At 53.4% G+C, this 12,941-nt stretch overlaps 1 protein-coding gene across 2 annotated transcripts in view; it reads right to left on the minus strand.

Annotated features, from left to right (window-relative positions):
• Window positions 1-6,780: 6,780 nt before the first annotated feature.
• Window positions 6,781-12,941, minus strand: part of ASIC2 (acid sensing ion channel subunit 2) — a gene marked incomplete at both ends in the record, with an annotated part of 990,230 nt that continues 984,069 nt past the window's right edge. For both annotated transcript variants that reach the window (XM_079725475.1, XM_079725474.1), the window contains 3 exons: window positions 6,781-6,882; window positions 8,816-8,884; window positions 10,527-10,606. In XM_079725475.1, coding sequence (XP_079581601.1) covers window positions 6,781-6,882; window positions 8,816-8,884; window positions 10,527-10,606 — 251 coding nt within the window. The remainder of the gene's footprint in view (window positions 6,883-8,815; window positions 8,885-10,526; window positions 10,607-12,941) is intronic.

Here is a 12,941-nt window from a genome sequence, read left to right on the forward strand (position 1 = left end):
ACAGCCCTGGTGCCTCTTCTCCAATGAGTGTGCGTGCCAGATGCATCTCCGCTTTACGTCTCTCTGCTCAGGTTCTTGTGTGCGTGCTTGTCGCCTGCATCTGCCTAGACTCTGAGCTCTGAGACTGTGTCCTCTTGATAGATGAGCCTCGCAGAAAATGCTCATGGAGTGAGGAAGTCCGGATGGAGACCCCCAGCTGGTGCTGGGAAGTCTTCCAGCTGTTTCTTGTTCCTCCTCCCTGTAAGGCAGGTTGAACTGAGGATGCTTTGGTGCCCTCCCATCACTTTCTCTTGGGCTTATTTTAACTTGGATAGAATTCCTCTTGAAAAGAAGCCACAAAGTCTGAATTACACTAAAGACAAACAGCCCATGATGGTGCTAAGTTAGCCAAATGAGCCACTGCCTTCGGAAGCAGGTGGTGTGGAGAGTAGTTTTAAGGAATCAAGACATCAAAATTCCCCCTGCCAAGGCATCACTCATGGCCATTATCGGGGGGGGTTTTTTTTTTTTTTTAAACAAAAAGCACTATTACAGCCTTGCTCAAAAACAAATGAGATGGGACTTCCTTGGTGGCACAGTGGTTGAGAGTCCGCCTGCTGATGCAGGGGACACGGGTTCGTGTCCCGGTCTGGGAAGATCCCACATGCCATGGAGCGGCTGGGCCCGTGAGCCATGGCTGCTGGGCCTGCGCGTCCGGAGCCTGTGCTCCGCAACGGGAGAGGCCACAACAGTGAGAGGCCCGTGTACCGAAACAAACAAAAAAACAAATGAGATGTCAACAGGGGTGCGTGTCTAGGGGCTCAACGGCATACAGAGACCATGCGCGTGTGTTTCCTGCATGCAGTGGATGCAGTGGTCACATTCCTGAAGAATCAGGCCACAGGGATGTTTGTAGAGCGATGCTACAGTTGCTTTCTATGTATGCAGGTCTCCTCGGCCCTCGTAATCACCACGTGCATAAAGTAATCCCAGAGGTTCTCTGTTCATACTGATTTTCTGCTCGTTCATTCATTTTGCCCTCTGTGAGAACTTGCTGGCACACAAGCTGCAGCAGGTGCCAAAGGTTTAAAAAATTATAGGAGAAAAAACTTGACATTGATAAAACCCAATCTATCCTTTTTCCTGCCTGTAAATTGAAAAATGGCAGTCAGAATATCATTTAGGGGAAGAAATGTTGGTTGCTCTAGTGGCACTCTCCTCCTGCAGTTCTTCTGGGGGAATATTTAGCACTTTCTAGACCAGGGGTGCATCCCTAGGGGATCACAGATGGGCTTCTGGGGTCCATAACCCTCCTAAAATTGTATGCAAAATTTTATGTACATCTATGGGGACACGTGCATTTTTTTTTTCTGGGAAGAGAGTTCATAGTTTTCACCTTATTTTTAATCCAAGCAAGATTTAGAATCAATGTTTTACAGGAAGAAAAAAGGAAAGAAGGAAAGATAGAAAGTAGACACCTCGGCTGGTTTAATCCTCATAATTACCCTGACACCTAGGTATCATTTTCTCCGTTATACAGATGGGAAACAGAGGCTCTGAGTAGTAAACGGAACATTTGCTTGGATACCTGACACCCATTCTCTATTTAGACTCACAGACCATTGGAGTTGGGATGCACCAAAGGGATTATTTGTCCATTTCCCACCCCTCCCCTCTTATAGAGGGGGAAACTGAGGCCCAGAGAAGTGAAATACCTTTTCCAAGGTTATATGGTTAGTTTACAGCAGAAGCAGGTTAGAAATTCAATCCTTTGACTCTGTCCAAAGCTTTCGCCAACTATTGCTTTATTCTTCAAACCCGGTAAGCGTAGGTTTCATTGACTGTTAAATTGAATTAGTAAGACACCTTCCCCTTTTCACCCATCCTCAGGCCGGGCTGGTTCCCACTGACCTGTTTATGGTCCCCAGGGACCCTGTGGCCCCCAACACACTCAGCCTATGAGCCTTAGGAATACACAGATGCATGTGCAAAATGATTCTACGTGCTAGGAATCCCAGAGCAATTAGGTAGATGCATCAACCCTTGGCTTGGGAAATACGGTCCTAGACCCTTGGAGAGCAGAGGAAGGAGCTTGAAAGGCTTCAGCCGTGATACAGCCCTCAACCTGCTGTCCTGGCGCTCCATCCTTCGGCACCGGCCTGCCTCTCCGTGGTCACTGTGGACACTTGCCCCTTTCCTTTCTTTGCTTGGCTCCCCCGGACTTAGGTGCAGTCCCAGGACTGTGCCTCTCCTCCAGCACTCCCCCGTCCCACCCCACCCCCCGGCTCTGCATATGCTGCTCTATCGCTCTCCTTCCGCTGCAAAATTCAGATCCGTCTCTCAGGGTCATCTGTTTACTTGTCAGTGTCCCCTGCTCAGATGATAAATTCCTTGAGGGCAAGTGCCCGGCGCTCAATAGACCATCAACAAGTGGAGAACCCGTGTTCTTCACGTGTTTCCCCTTCCCGCATTGCCTTGCTCCCCTCCGAGCTATGCCAAGAAGCTTGTTCTAGGCAGTGCAGGGTCTGCCCTGGCTGTGGGTGGATCGGGGCTGGCAGCCCACACCCCCTGAGAAGTAAATTCTTTGCTTCTCTGTAACGGGGGAGCTTTCTGCAGGTGCTTTCTGGAGGCCTCTTGCCTCTGCTGCGAGTTTAGGTCTCAGAATCGAATTGAAATCTCTGAGCTTGTGGAGGAGGAGGTCCCAGGTTCTTCCTTGTGTCTCAGGCTCAGGCTGGCTGAGCTGAGCTTCACCTGAGGGAACTGTTACCGCCAAGATCACACCTGTGGGCGGGGCCTGCTCTGCCTTCCTCCCTCCCAGCTCACCAAGAACCTAGCCAGAGATGCTCTGTGGACCCTTGATCACTAGGTGTGTTCCTAGTTGAGACTGTTATGAAAATAGCTCCCAGCTGGAGAGAGGAAAATAACCCTGACCTCTCTCCATCCAGAACAACAAGAAAAAACAGCATTTAAACAGCAGCTGGCTCAGTCCCTGGCAAGGCTGCTCACAGAAATGCTTATTCCTTTCGCCTAACTGCAGCAGACTCCACCGATTCTGAGATTATGTGCCATTATTTGGTTGATCGATCAATTGATTGGTTGACGTGACACTTTGAGGTCACTGATGATTCATCCTTGTGCATTGTTGGGCTTGTGCTCAGTCCAAACTCGCGGCCATCATGTCATCATTTGGGTGACTCTTGAAAATGTGACACTTCCCAGGTCTTCTCTGTCTACCAAACCTCTCCAGTAAAGAAATCATTTCTCCACTAAAGGAATGATTGCACACAAGGCTACTTGTTTGAAATAATGATACTAAAAAATACCACCGCGCCCAAGAATTTAGGCTTACAACTATGTCTTTGCTCAACAACCGGTTAATTATAATCAGTAGCTGGCGATTGATTTATTCTCTCGAATTTCCTGTCTTTTCTTCTTTAAACAGGTTCAGTTTGTAGACCTGCTCCCAGATGAACAAAGCCAGAATCCCCAAATCAAAAGGGGCACATACAGAAGCCTGAAGCAATCCAAACCTGTTAGGATAGTCTTCACTCCATCCCAAATTGATCTGACGTTTTTGTTTGTTTGTTTGTTTCAAAGGAAGCCAGGAATCCAATGAAGCAGTTCAAATTGCAATTTAAGTTACAGATTTAAAAAAATGTATGAAACTGTTAAACTGGAACGAGGCAGAAGCATCCAACAGATTCCTAACTCACGGAATAGATATTTAATTTGGACTCTATCCCTGATGGGCGCAGTCTGAAGACATTTTCTGTTCTTCTCCATCCTATAGTCTAGGCACCAGAAGGACACTTTCCAGCCTGACGTAATGAGGAGTGACGTTCTCTCAGGAGAAAGACTTCTATGCCTTGTGGCAAACTCTGGAAAAATGATCACTCTCAGTCCTTCTTGCTTGAAGGGGGCCTGCAGATGGAATTGTGAGCCTGGGAGCTTGGGAGTGTAGTTTGGGCACTGCTGCTAACTCACCGTGTGATGCTAGGCAAGTCTCTTCCCTCCCTTTTTGGGTCCGCTCATTTGGAAAATGAGGGTAAGTAGGTTATGTGGTCCAAAGGGCTCTTGGTAGGCAGAATAATGACCCCCAAAAAGGTCCATGTCCCAAGGCCTGGAACCTGTGAATGTGTTGCTTTACATGGCAAAAGAGACTTTGAAGATGTGATTAGTTAATAACCTTGACTTAGGAGGGTTATCCTGGATTATTGGCTGCACCTAATCTAATCTAGCCTAATCTAATCTAATCTAATTAATCTAATCGAGTCCTTTAAAAATGGAAGAGGCAAGCAGGAGAGGATCTGAGTTGGAGGGAGGCGTGACTATAGGAGAAGGTCATTGTCTTTGTGATGTAAGGACTCAACCCATCATTCCTGTCTTTGAAAGAGGAAGAGGCCACAAGCCAAGGAACGTGGGAAGCCTGTAGAAGGTGGAAAAGGTGAGGAAACGGTTTCTCCTCTAGAGGCTCCAGAAAGGAAGGCAGCCCTGCTGACACCTAGATTTTAAACCAGTGAGACCCATGTCTGATTCTTGGCCTCCTGAACTGTAAGATAATATATCTGTGTTGTTTTAAGCCACTAAGTTTGTCATTTTGTTACAGCAGAGATAGAACACGGAAACAAGGACACTTCCAGAAGCTGTGCACCCTGTTTCTAAAAATTAAAACCCAGCTTTGCTAACAGCCCTGAGAGGATGCTTGAGAGGAGACATCAGAGGGATGCTCTGTCCTAGCTGCCTCTTGGAGCCTGGTGACTGCAGGCTCCCGGCCCCGGCTTGGTGTGTGTGGCTGCTGTGACTTGTCCCACTGGCAGGGGGAGTAGTGCTGTCATAGCACCTCGAGTCTGAAGGGGCCTCTGGAGATCATCTGTGAAGACACAGGTAAGGTAGTATCTTCATACTCAGGTGGAGGGAACTGAGCCCAGAGAGGTGCATGATCTCATCCATCAATTCCTTGTGGTAGGAGAAAGAGAGAGAGAGATTGGATAGCGAAGCAGGGACCAGACTGCCGGGTCTAGCCAGTGCTTTCTGTGCACTTGTGCATGAGGAGGGAGGTACAAACCGTATTAGGTCTTTCTTCGTGGCTCTGGGGATGACTTTGAGTTGGGAGTGGTGGGGGGAAGTAAGGGGAAGTAAAAGATGAGACCACAGGAGCTGGCCCTGCGGAATTAGCAAGATGCTGTGAGGACGAGGATTCTGCAGAACAGGAAGCTCTCTCTTGCCACAGGGGGGGCTTGAAAGGGCAAGCTGCATCCCCAGCAGAGGGCACCTCCCCCTCCCACATGGACATGCTCTCAGGAGTCACGGGGAGCAAGGCAGAAGCAGGTCAGTTTGAGGGGGTGAGGAGGTGGGCTGCAGAGAGGGCTGGGGAAGGCAGGAGTGTGGGAGGGGGCCATGCTGGGGCAGGGGTCCAGCCTGAATTCACTGGCCGGGTCAGGAGGAGCCAGGACAGAGGACGGAAGAGCAGAGGGATGGGAAGGCCTCCTCTAAGGTTTGCAGGTCTGCACAGCGTGCCCTGCCTCCCTGTCTGCATGCCACGTGCCTGTGGTCCAGCGCAGTGTCATTCAGACCTTGGGCTGTGACCCATTCGTGGGGTGGGGAAGCCATTTACAACGTTGTGATCAATAGCGTTAAAGATGTGGGATAGAATAGAATAGAATAGAATACAGAGCGTACGTGTTTTGTAAAGGTAAATAATGCATAAACTATGTCATCTAATTATCTATCTATCACCTATCTATCTATATCTATCTATCTATCCATCTATCTATCATCATCTATCTATCATCTATCTATCTATCTATCGTCTATCTACCTATCTATCATCTATCTATCTATATCATTTATCTATCTGTCTATCCATCTACCTACCTATTCGTCCTGTGGTTGTTGACCTGGAGATCTGGCTCTTTCCTAAAGTCTTGGGGAGAAAGAGTGTGGGGGAAGGGCAGAGACGACTCAGCCATTTCCACAAGACCAGCTTTTAATATGACTGTGATTGGAAGCACAAATAAATAAATGCCAGAGAAAATGGAAAAACCAAACCAAACCTCAGAACATCAAAACCCAAATTCAGAAAACAAAATGAAACAGATCTCCAACAGACAGACAAACAAACAAAAAAAGCCCCCCAAAGAAACAGAATCAGACTGTACAAGCCGCGTCACAGGGAGAGCAGAATGACGTGGGCACCGTGGATGAGTCCCCGGGGCCGCTGTGGAGGCCAGGGGGTGGCCCTGATCACCCTGTGGGCCGGCTTGGGGAGCGGGGGGACGGCTTTGTGGGCAGGTTAAGAACCTTCACAAACTACACAAGGACCGGACGTATCGAGTTCTGCGGCTTCCCTCTTGATCGTGCAGGTGTGATTCCAGCGTGGCCTCGTGGTGACTTTGGGGCTGGAACCTGGTCCCCCTGCACAGCTGCAGAGGGACTGCTGGAAACCGCACAGAGGAGGGTCAAGTACAGAGACAGACGTGGAGGCGGTGCCGTGAGGACTCAGAGCATGCAGTTGCTTTTTACATCTGGCAGTGAGATGTGATGGCAGGTCGGTTCTCGGACAGTTCCAGAGCGTGACTCACTTCTCCTAAGAGGGACGGGTGCGTGGCAGCAGGGCCTGAGGACGCGTCGTGCCAGACGAGGCTGGAGCGAGGTTTTGACAGAGAGTTTGCTATGTGTGCATAGGGGGCTCTTGCTTCTTTCTGTCGGTCGGCAGGGGCCATCCCACCTGAGCCTGCCGTCCCCTGTTCTGGTCCTGGGCCTCAAGGTCTGTCTGGGGGGTGCCGGGGGGTCGGAGGGCTGTCAGCAGGCAATCTCCTCCAAGGTCCCCAGGGCTGTCTGCAGGGGCACGTTCACACTGTGGCTGATGTTTTCGGAGTGGTTTGGCATCGGGTCGCAAGTGCTCTGGTGGGAAGGGGAAAGTGGACGTTGATGCTCATTCAGCAAAAGTTCATCACGATGCCCCCGGGCAGCCCAGCCCAGGCCCCGGGAACCACGCTGCCCACTGTGGGCTCTCCCGGGGCACAGCTGCTCCGCCCCAGACATCTCACACGCTGGCTTGCCATCTTGGAGCATGAGGCTGAAGGGGCCTCATTGCCTTTAGAATCCTCTCCATTCTCCACCTAGGCACACCCCCCCACCTCACACCCGCAGAGTGGGGATGGGGCTTAGTGACTGGTTTGACCTTCTCTCTAGCGGTCCCCTGATGTGTCACCTGAAGCTACATCTGAGTGGTGTGTAGATTTGGAGCTTGGATGGCCCATCCTACCCTCGCCCTTGGGGCCTCTGTTGGGTCAGCCTGGGCTGGAGGAGGGGTGGCCTTTGGCCAAGCCTGGGGCAGGGGGTGCCAATCGCTGAGGCCAAGCAGTGGAGGCCCCCAGCCAGAACCCTGACCCCTGATCACATCTGCCCAAAGGACCTTTAGGTTAGGCTGGCCCCAGGGAAGAGTTGTCTTGGGTCCCTGAGCAGGGTGGGGCTGAGATAGCTTTGAGTTTTCCAGGTGATTCCCAGGCTTCGGAGGGCTGGAGGCCGGGAGGGATGGGAGCAGAATTCTGTGCCAAGAATGCGGGGGAGATTTGATGGGGATGAGGCTCGGGGAGGGGAGGGAGCCTGTACTTGCTCAGCGCTCACTATAAACTAAGCAAAGCTCATGGCTTTACAGGCCTGGCCTCACTTAATCTGAATGGCACCCCCTGAAGCCCCAGTGACTTAGCAGATGATCAGAAAGGGAAGTAACGAGCCCCCAGACACACACGGCTGGGAAGCGGGGACCTGGGATCCAGGCAGGTAGCTGAGTCCAGAGCCTGGCTTCCTTCCACACTGCCCTCTCCTCAACAGAAGCTGTCTTCTGTTCAAGCAGAGGCTGCAGGGACCCGAGAGAATCAAAGTGAGATTTTTAGCCTGGGAGATGGGTAGAGAAATAGTGTCTGGAACAGAAGTGGGAGCCCAAACAGGAGGAGGGGGCTGGGATCCATCTGGCATGTTATGATTTTAAGTGGGCAAGTGGCCACTGAATGGGGTGGTCTCTTGGGGCCGGGGTGCTGACTTGGGGAAAGCCAGCGATACCTGCAACCTTCAGTGGAGACTGGGGTCCAGGAGCAGACTGAGTTAGGGAAGAAGAATGAGCAGCATAAGAGGTGCTGCCCCCCTCTGGCTCGAGGAATGAGAGGCACAGTAGGACAGTGGTTAGGGAGGCTTTGTGCCCAGCTCTGACACTCACCTGCAGTGTAACCTTGGTCTCTGAGCCGCAACGGGCTCATGCACAGAATGCAGATAAAAACAGACCTTCCTCTAGGGTGACTGTCGGGTTGAAATGACGTGGCGCTCTTAAGGCACTTAGCACAGTGCCTGACATGTACCAGGCATACAATGGTTAGCAGTTCTAATGGGTATTATTGCCACTACCAAATTCACAGGGCCGCACACCCTATGTCCCCTTCAAAATGGGTAGAGTACCAGGGACATCCCTGCTTGTATTCTGCCACCCCGTAGAATAAGGGAGTGGACCTACGCAGAGCCTCTCCGGTTCTCCCAAGGCATGAGAAGAGGGGCGTGGCCTCTGGCCTGGGAGAAGCTGGATTGGTCCAGGCAGAAGCATCTCCTGGTCTCCGCTGCATCCACGGCTTACTTCTGGGCTCTGGGGTGAGTCTCAGAGAGAGGCTCAAGGCTCAGTTGGAGTGTCCTTGGATTTGGGAGCTGCAGAGTGTCACGAGCCACGGAAAGGTGTGCAACGAAGCACGGCCCGCCCTCCGGCCCCACCCGGCCCCCGCATCTGGGTTAACATGGCCTGTATGTGCCAGAGGAACTAACCAACCTGCAAACCCCAGGCTGCCCTTACCACATTCTCATCGTGGCTCCCTTCCTCCTCTTCTTTGCCAAGCAGGTCTAATAGCTTCTCTTTGATCAGCTGCAACAAAGGCAGGAAGTGGGTGGTCAGGCCAGAGGAACGGAGCCAAGGTAGAGAGAGAGAGAGAGAGACCTCCCTCCACGTGGCTGGGCTGGGCCCCCTCCCCAATCTTTGGGCTGAGATGGGATTTTGGAGCAGGTGCTAGAGCTCGGAGGGGGTCACGGGAGGGCCTGGTCTCCCAGTATGGCTGGTCCCTTGTCTGTCCTGGGGGACAGAATTACTCATCACTTTCGAGGCCTGACAACTCCACAGTTCACAAGATCGGGATACACTTGAGTTCTTAACATTTTATTCTTAGCAAGAAAGGGTAATTACTAAATATGTTCCCTGGTGCGATTCAATTTCTGTGATTTTGTATATCTTTTCACAAAAATGAGTCAACAAGGCAGAATGAAATCTGGTCATGGGACCCGGTTTGGGAACAAGGTCACCATGCTGAGAGGCAGGATGTGGCACTCTAGAGGCCCCTGGTCACTGCTGCCCGCTGGCTCCCTGCAGTGACTCCCAGCAGCCTTTGGCCATCGCCAGCCCCCTCTGGGATGCAGGCCACTGCTCTGCAGGCCCAGTTTGCTAGGCTGAGACTCAGGTGGTCCTGGGGACGGTGTTGGGCCTGGACTTCCCTAAGGGCTTCTGGAGTCCCTGGAGCCATCCCAGGGCTGGGGGGAGGGAGGCAGTAGGAAGGCTGATGTGCATCCGGAGCGCTCAGTGACTGAAGCCACTGTTTGTTGTGTGAGAAGCTTTCAGAGGCTTTGTCCAGCTGCCTCCTGAGGGTGACAGCTCCCGGACTGTTCGTGGCCAGGAGCGGCAGGGGTGCCCTTGCTCTCTCCCTGCTCAGGACTGATGAGCACTGCAGGAGTGCTCCTTCCCGAAACCTGCCTGGACCACGGAAGGCGTTGCTCAGGTGATGGGCCACCAGGAGGGCAGGGGTGTGTGTGTGTGTGTGTGCATGAGGTGTGCGTGTGGTGTATGTGTGAGCAGTGTGTGTGAGCACAGTATAACTGTGTGTGATATATGTGTGTGGAGTGTGTGGTGTATGTGTGTGCAGATGTTGCGTGTGAGTGTGGTATAAGTGTGTGTGATGCGTGTGAGTGGTGTGTGTGTGTGCGTGTGGTGTGCGTCTGGTGTACCTGTGTATTTGTGAGTAGTACGTGAGTGTGGTATACATGTGTGTGTGCATGTCGTATGTGAGTGTGGTGTAACTGTGCATGATGTGTGTGTATGGCACGTGTGAGTGGTGTATGTGGAGTGCGTGTGGTATATGTGTGTGCATATGTGGTGTGTGAGTGTGGCATGCGGTGTGAGGGTGAGGGTGCAGACACACCCATGTCTGAAGCCCCCTGGCAGCGGGAGGGGCTCAGGGCTGTGGCCTCAGCACAGATTCCTCCTTTGCTTCTCATCCCTTCTGCTCCCTCCCTGTGAGTGCAGACAGCCCTGAGGATAGGCCTGTGGCTTCTGTCTCTCTTACATCCATCCCTCCCCCACTGCCTAGGAGGTGGTGATAGACAATATCCATGGACAGGGAGGGGGAGGCGGCCCTGGGGGAAGAGAGGCCGTGCTCTCCCCCCATCCACGCTTTGGTTCTGGACGTCGGGGCAGGATGAGGGCACCAGGTCCTTCCCCCACGAACGATCCCAAACCTTACCTCATAAATATAATCAAAGAGCTCTAGTATTGTAAGGATACTAGCACCAATAAACAATCCCATCTGACCACCAATATCACCTGGAGAGAGAGAGAGAGAAGACAAAGACTTGGCTTTCCCGACAGCGCTTCTGGAAGGGGCGAACAGACTGAGAACTCGGATACCAGGTTTTCTGAATGGGTTCCCCTTCCCCGGGGGGCCTGGGCCTGGGAGCTGGGAGGCCAGGCCCTTGACGCGTCCCTCCCTCACGGCACAGCTCTGAGAGCTGGTGGGTTTGGTTTTCAGCACCCATGGGGATGGGAACTAACCTGGATGCTTTCGGGGGGGCCTGGAATAGACCTCGTGGGCTGACAGGCTTGTTCATTTCCTTTCAGAACCACACTGGTGGGGCTCAGGTTTGGCTCTGGGCTGGGAACAGATGAGGTGCGTGTGGTCCCTGGCCCGGGCGAGGACACAGTCTAGCTTGAGACATGTGTCAGGTGCCCTGAGTGGGGGTCTCGGGAGCAGTAACACAAGAGACACCCCCCAATCATGACATGGGCTTTGGGGCCACCTTGGGATAAGGCCATAGGAAGCATCTCCCTGTCTCCCCACCTAAAGGTAAATGTTCAGTTTGGTCTCTTTCTAGAGTAGAGGTCCTTGCCCTGGATGTTGGGCCCCACCGACCAAAGTCCTTCTAGACTGGTCTTCGGATCCCCCTGCAGACTCTTGGGATACTTGTAATCAGTGTAGCTGCCTGCACCTACCTGAGGCCTACACAATCAGAATCTCTGGGGTTGGGGTCTGGAGGTCAGGATTTTAAAGTGCCCGGGTGGGTCTCTGGCCCACCAAGGTTTGAGAACGGCTCTCCTGTGGGAGCTTCCAGTGGTTGGAGACCCCCTGAATTGAATGCCATCCACTGTGTGTGCACCTGGGCATTTGCAGAGGGAGAGTCCGTATTTCAGAAGTTATTATCAGATTCTCAAGGGGGTTCTGATCCCCCCCAAAGCCCCAAGCGCTTCGTTCCGGAGGCAGTGTGGTAGAGCAGGGGGCTCTGAGGTTGTGAGTTTGGAGGGGGGCCACCCGCTCGCTGTGCGGCTTTGATAAGCCCTGACCTTCTCAGGAGCTTTGCCTTCCGGGGACATTGGGTGGTGGAGGTGGTCGGGGGGGCGGTGGTGGTCGGAGGAGATGAACTGTGAAGTCCTTTCCAGCTGTGACCTCTAAGACTGGCAGCCGCTGGGCTGGGCTGGGGAGAGCGGGTGCTGTTGGGGGTGAATGTACCGGCCTCCTGGAGAGTCCAGGCTGCCCTCTTGGTCTGAGAACTTTCGGATGCCCACTCCTCCCCTGATCGTGGCTGGAGGAGCCCAACCAACCCATCCCCAGGCGAACAAGCCGTGACGACGGGGAGGCGGCCCTTCCTGGGGGGACCTGGTTTGGGGCTCAACGTGGCCCCCCTTCACTCCTCTCCTGCCCCCACGCCCCCTCTAATATCCTCCATGGAGGCTTATCGGGGAGTGTGCACGATGCATGTGAACGTCAGGAGTGGGGTGTGTCTGTACGCGTGTGAGCGGTGTGGCGGAGCGTGGGGTATGGGCCTGGGTGCGCCGTGCGCGAACGCCCGTGGGATAGACGCAGGCTGTACGTCTGACCGCCGACAGCTTTACATAGGCGGCAAGCCACGTCTAGGGTAGCTACACACGTGCGTCCAAATGTGGCTTTGTGGGAGTTGGCACGGTGTGTCTGAGTGAGCCTGTGTGAGCGTGTGCAGGGGTGAGCACGTGAGTGTGTAGGCACGCAACTTGTGTGCACGTACGTGTCTCTGCAGCCGCGTGGCTCGCATGTGGGTCTGTGAGGGTGTGTTCACCGCGGGAGGGGTGCGCTGTGTGCGGCGGGGGGAGGGGAGGGACGGGCCCGATTGGTTGCCGTGGCTCACGGTTTGCGAGTGGCACTTGCTGTCCTCACGGGAGGTACAGATGGCAGCATGATTTTCACGGCGGGCTATTTTGGGTGGGAACAAGATGCTGGGAAAACGCTCTCTAGTATCTGCTGTAGGGACCGGCTACCTCTCCTGACAGATTCGGGGCTCAGGCCCTCGTCGCTGTGTGTGTGTGTGTGTGTGTGTATGTGTGTGTCTGAGTGTGACTGTGAGCCTATGTAGGGGAGGGGACGGAAGAGGAGGAGGCATGTCCTTGATCTTCTTTAGAAAATAAAGGTGGCCGGAGCAGGGCTCTACCACCAGCTCAGGGCATGAGGCCCTTTGGCCACAACAATCTCCAATGCCCAGATGATGACCACCTTAGCCCAGCGGGCACCCCACTGTGGCCCAGTTCCCCAGCCTCCTGGGAGAGGAACAGACACGCTCAGACGGTGCCACAGGGTAAGTCCTGGGTCCCCGGCATGGTGTCTGTCCAGGTGCCAGAAACTACTATTTACGGA

Source organism: Hyperoodon ampullatus, assembly GCF_949752795.1.
Source record: "Hyperoodon ampullatus genome assembly, chromosome: 19".
In the NCBI taxonomy this organism is placed as follows: Eukaryota; Metazoa; Chordata; class Mammalia; order Artiodactyla; family Ziphiidae; genus Hyperoodon; species Hyperoodon ampullatus.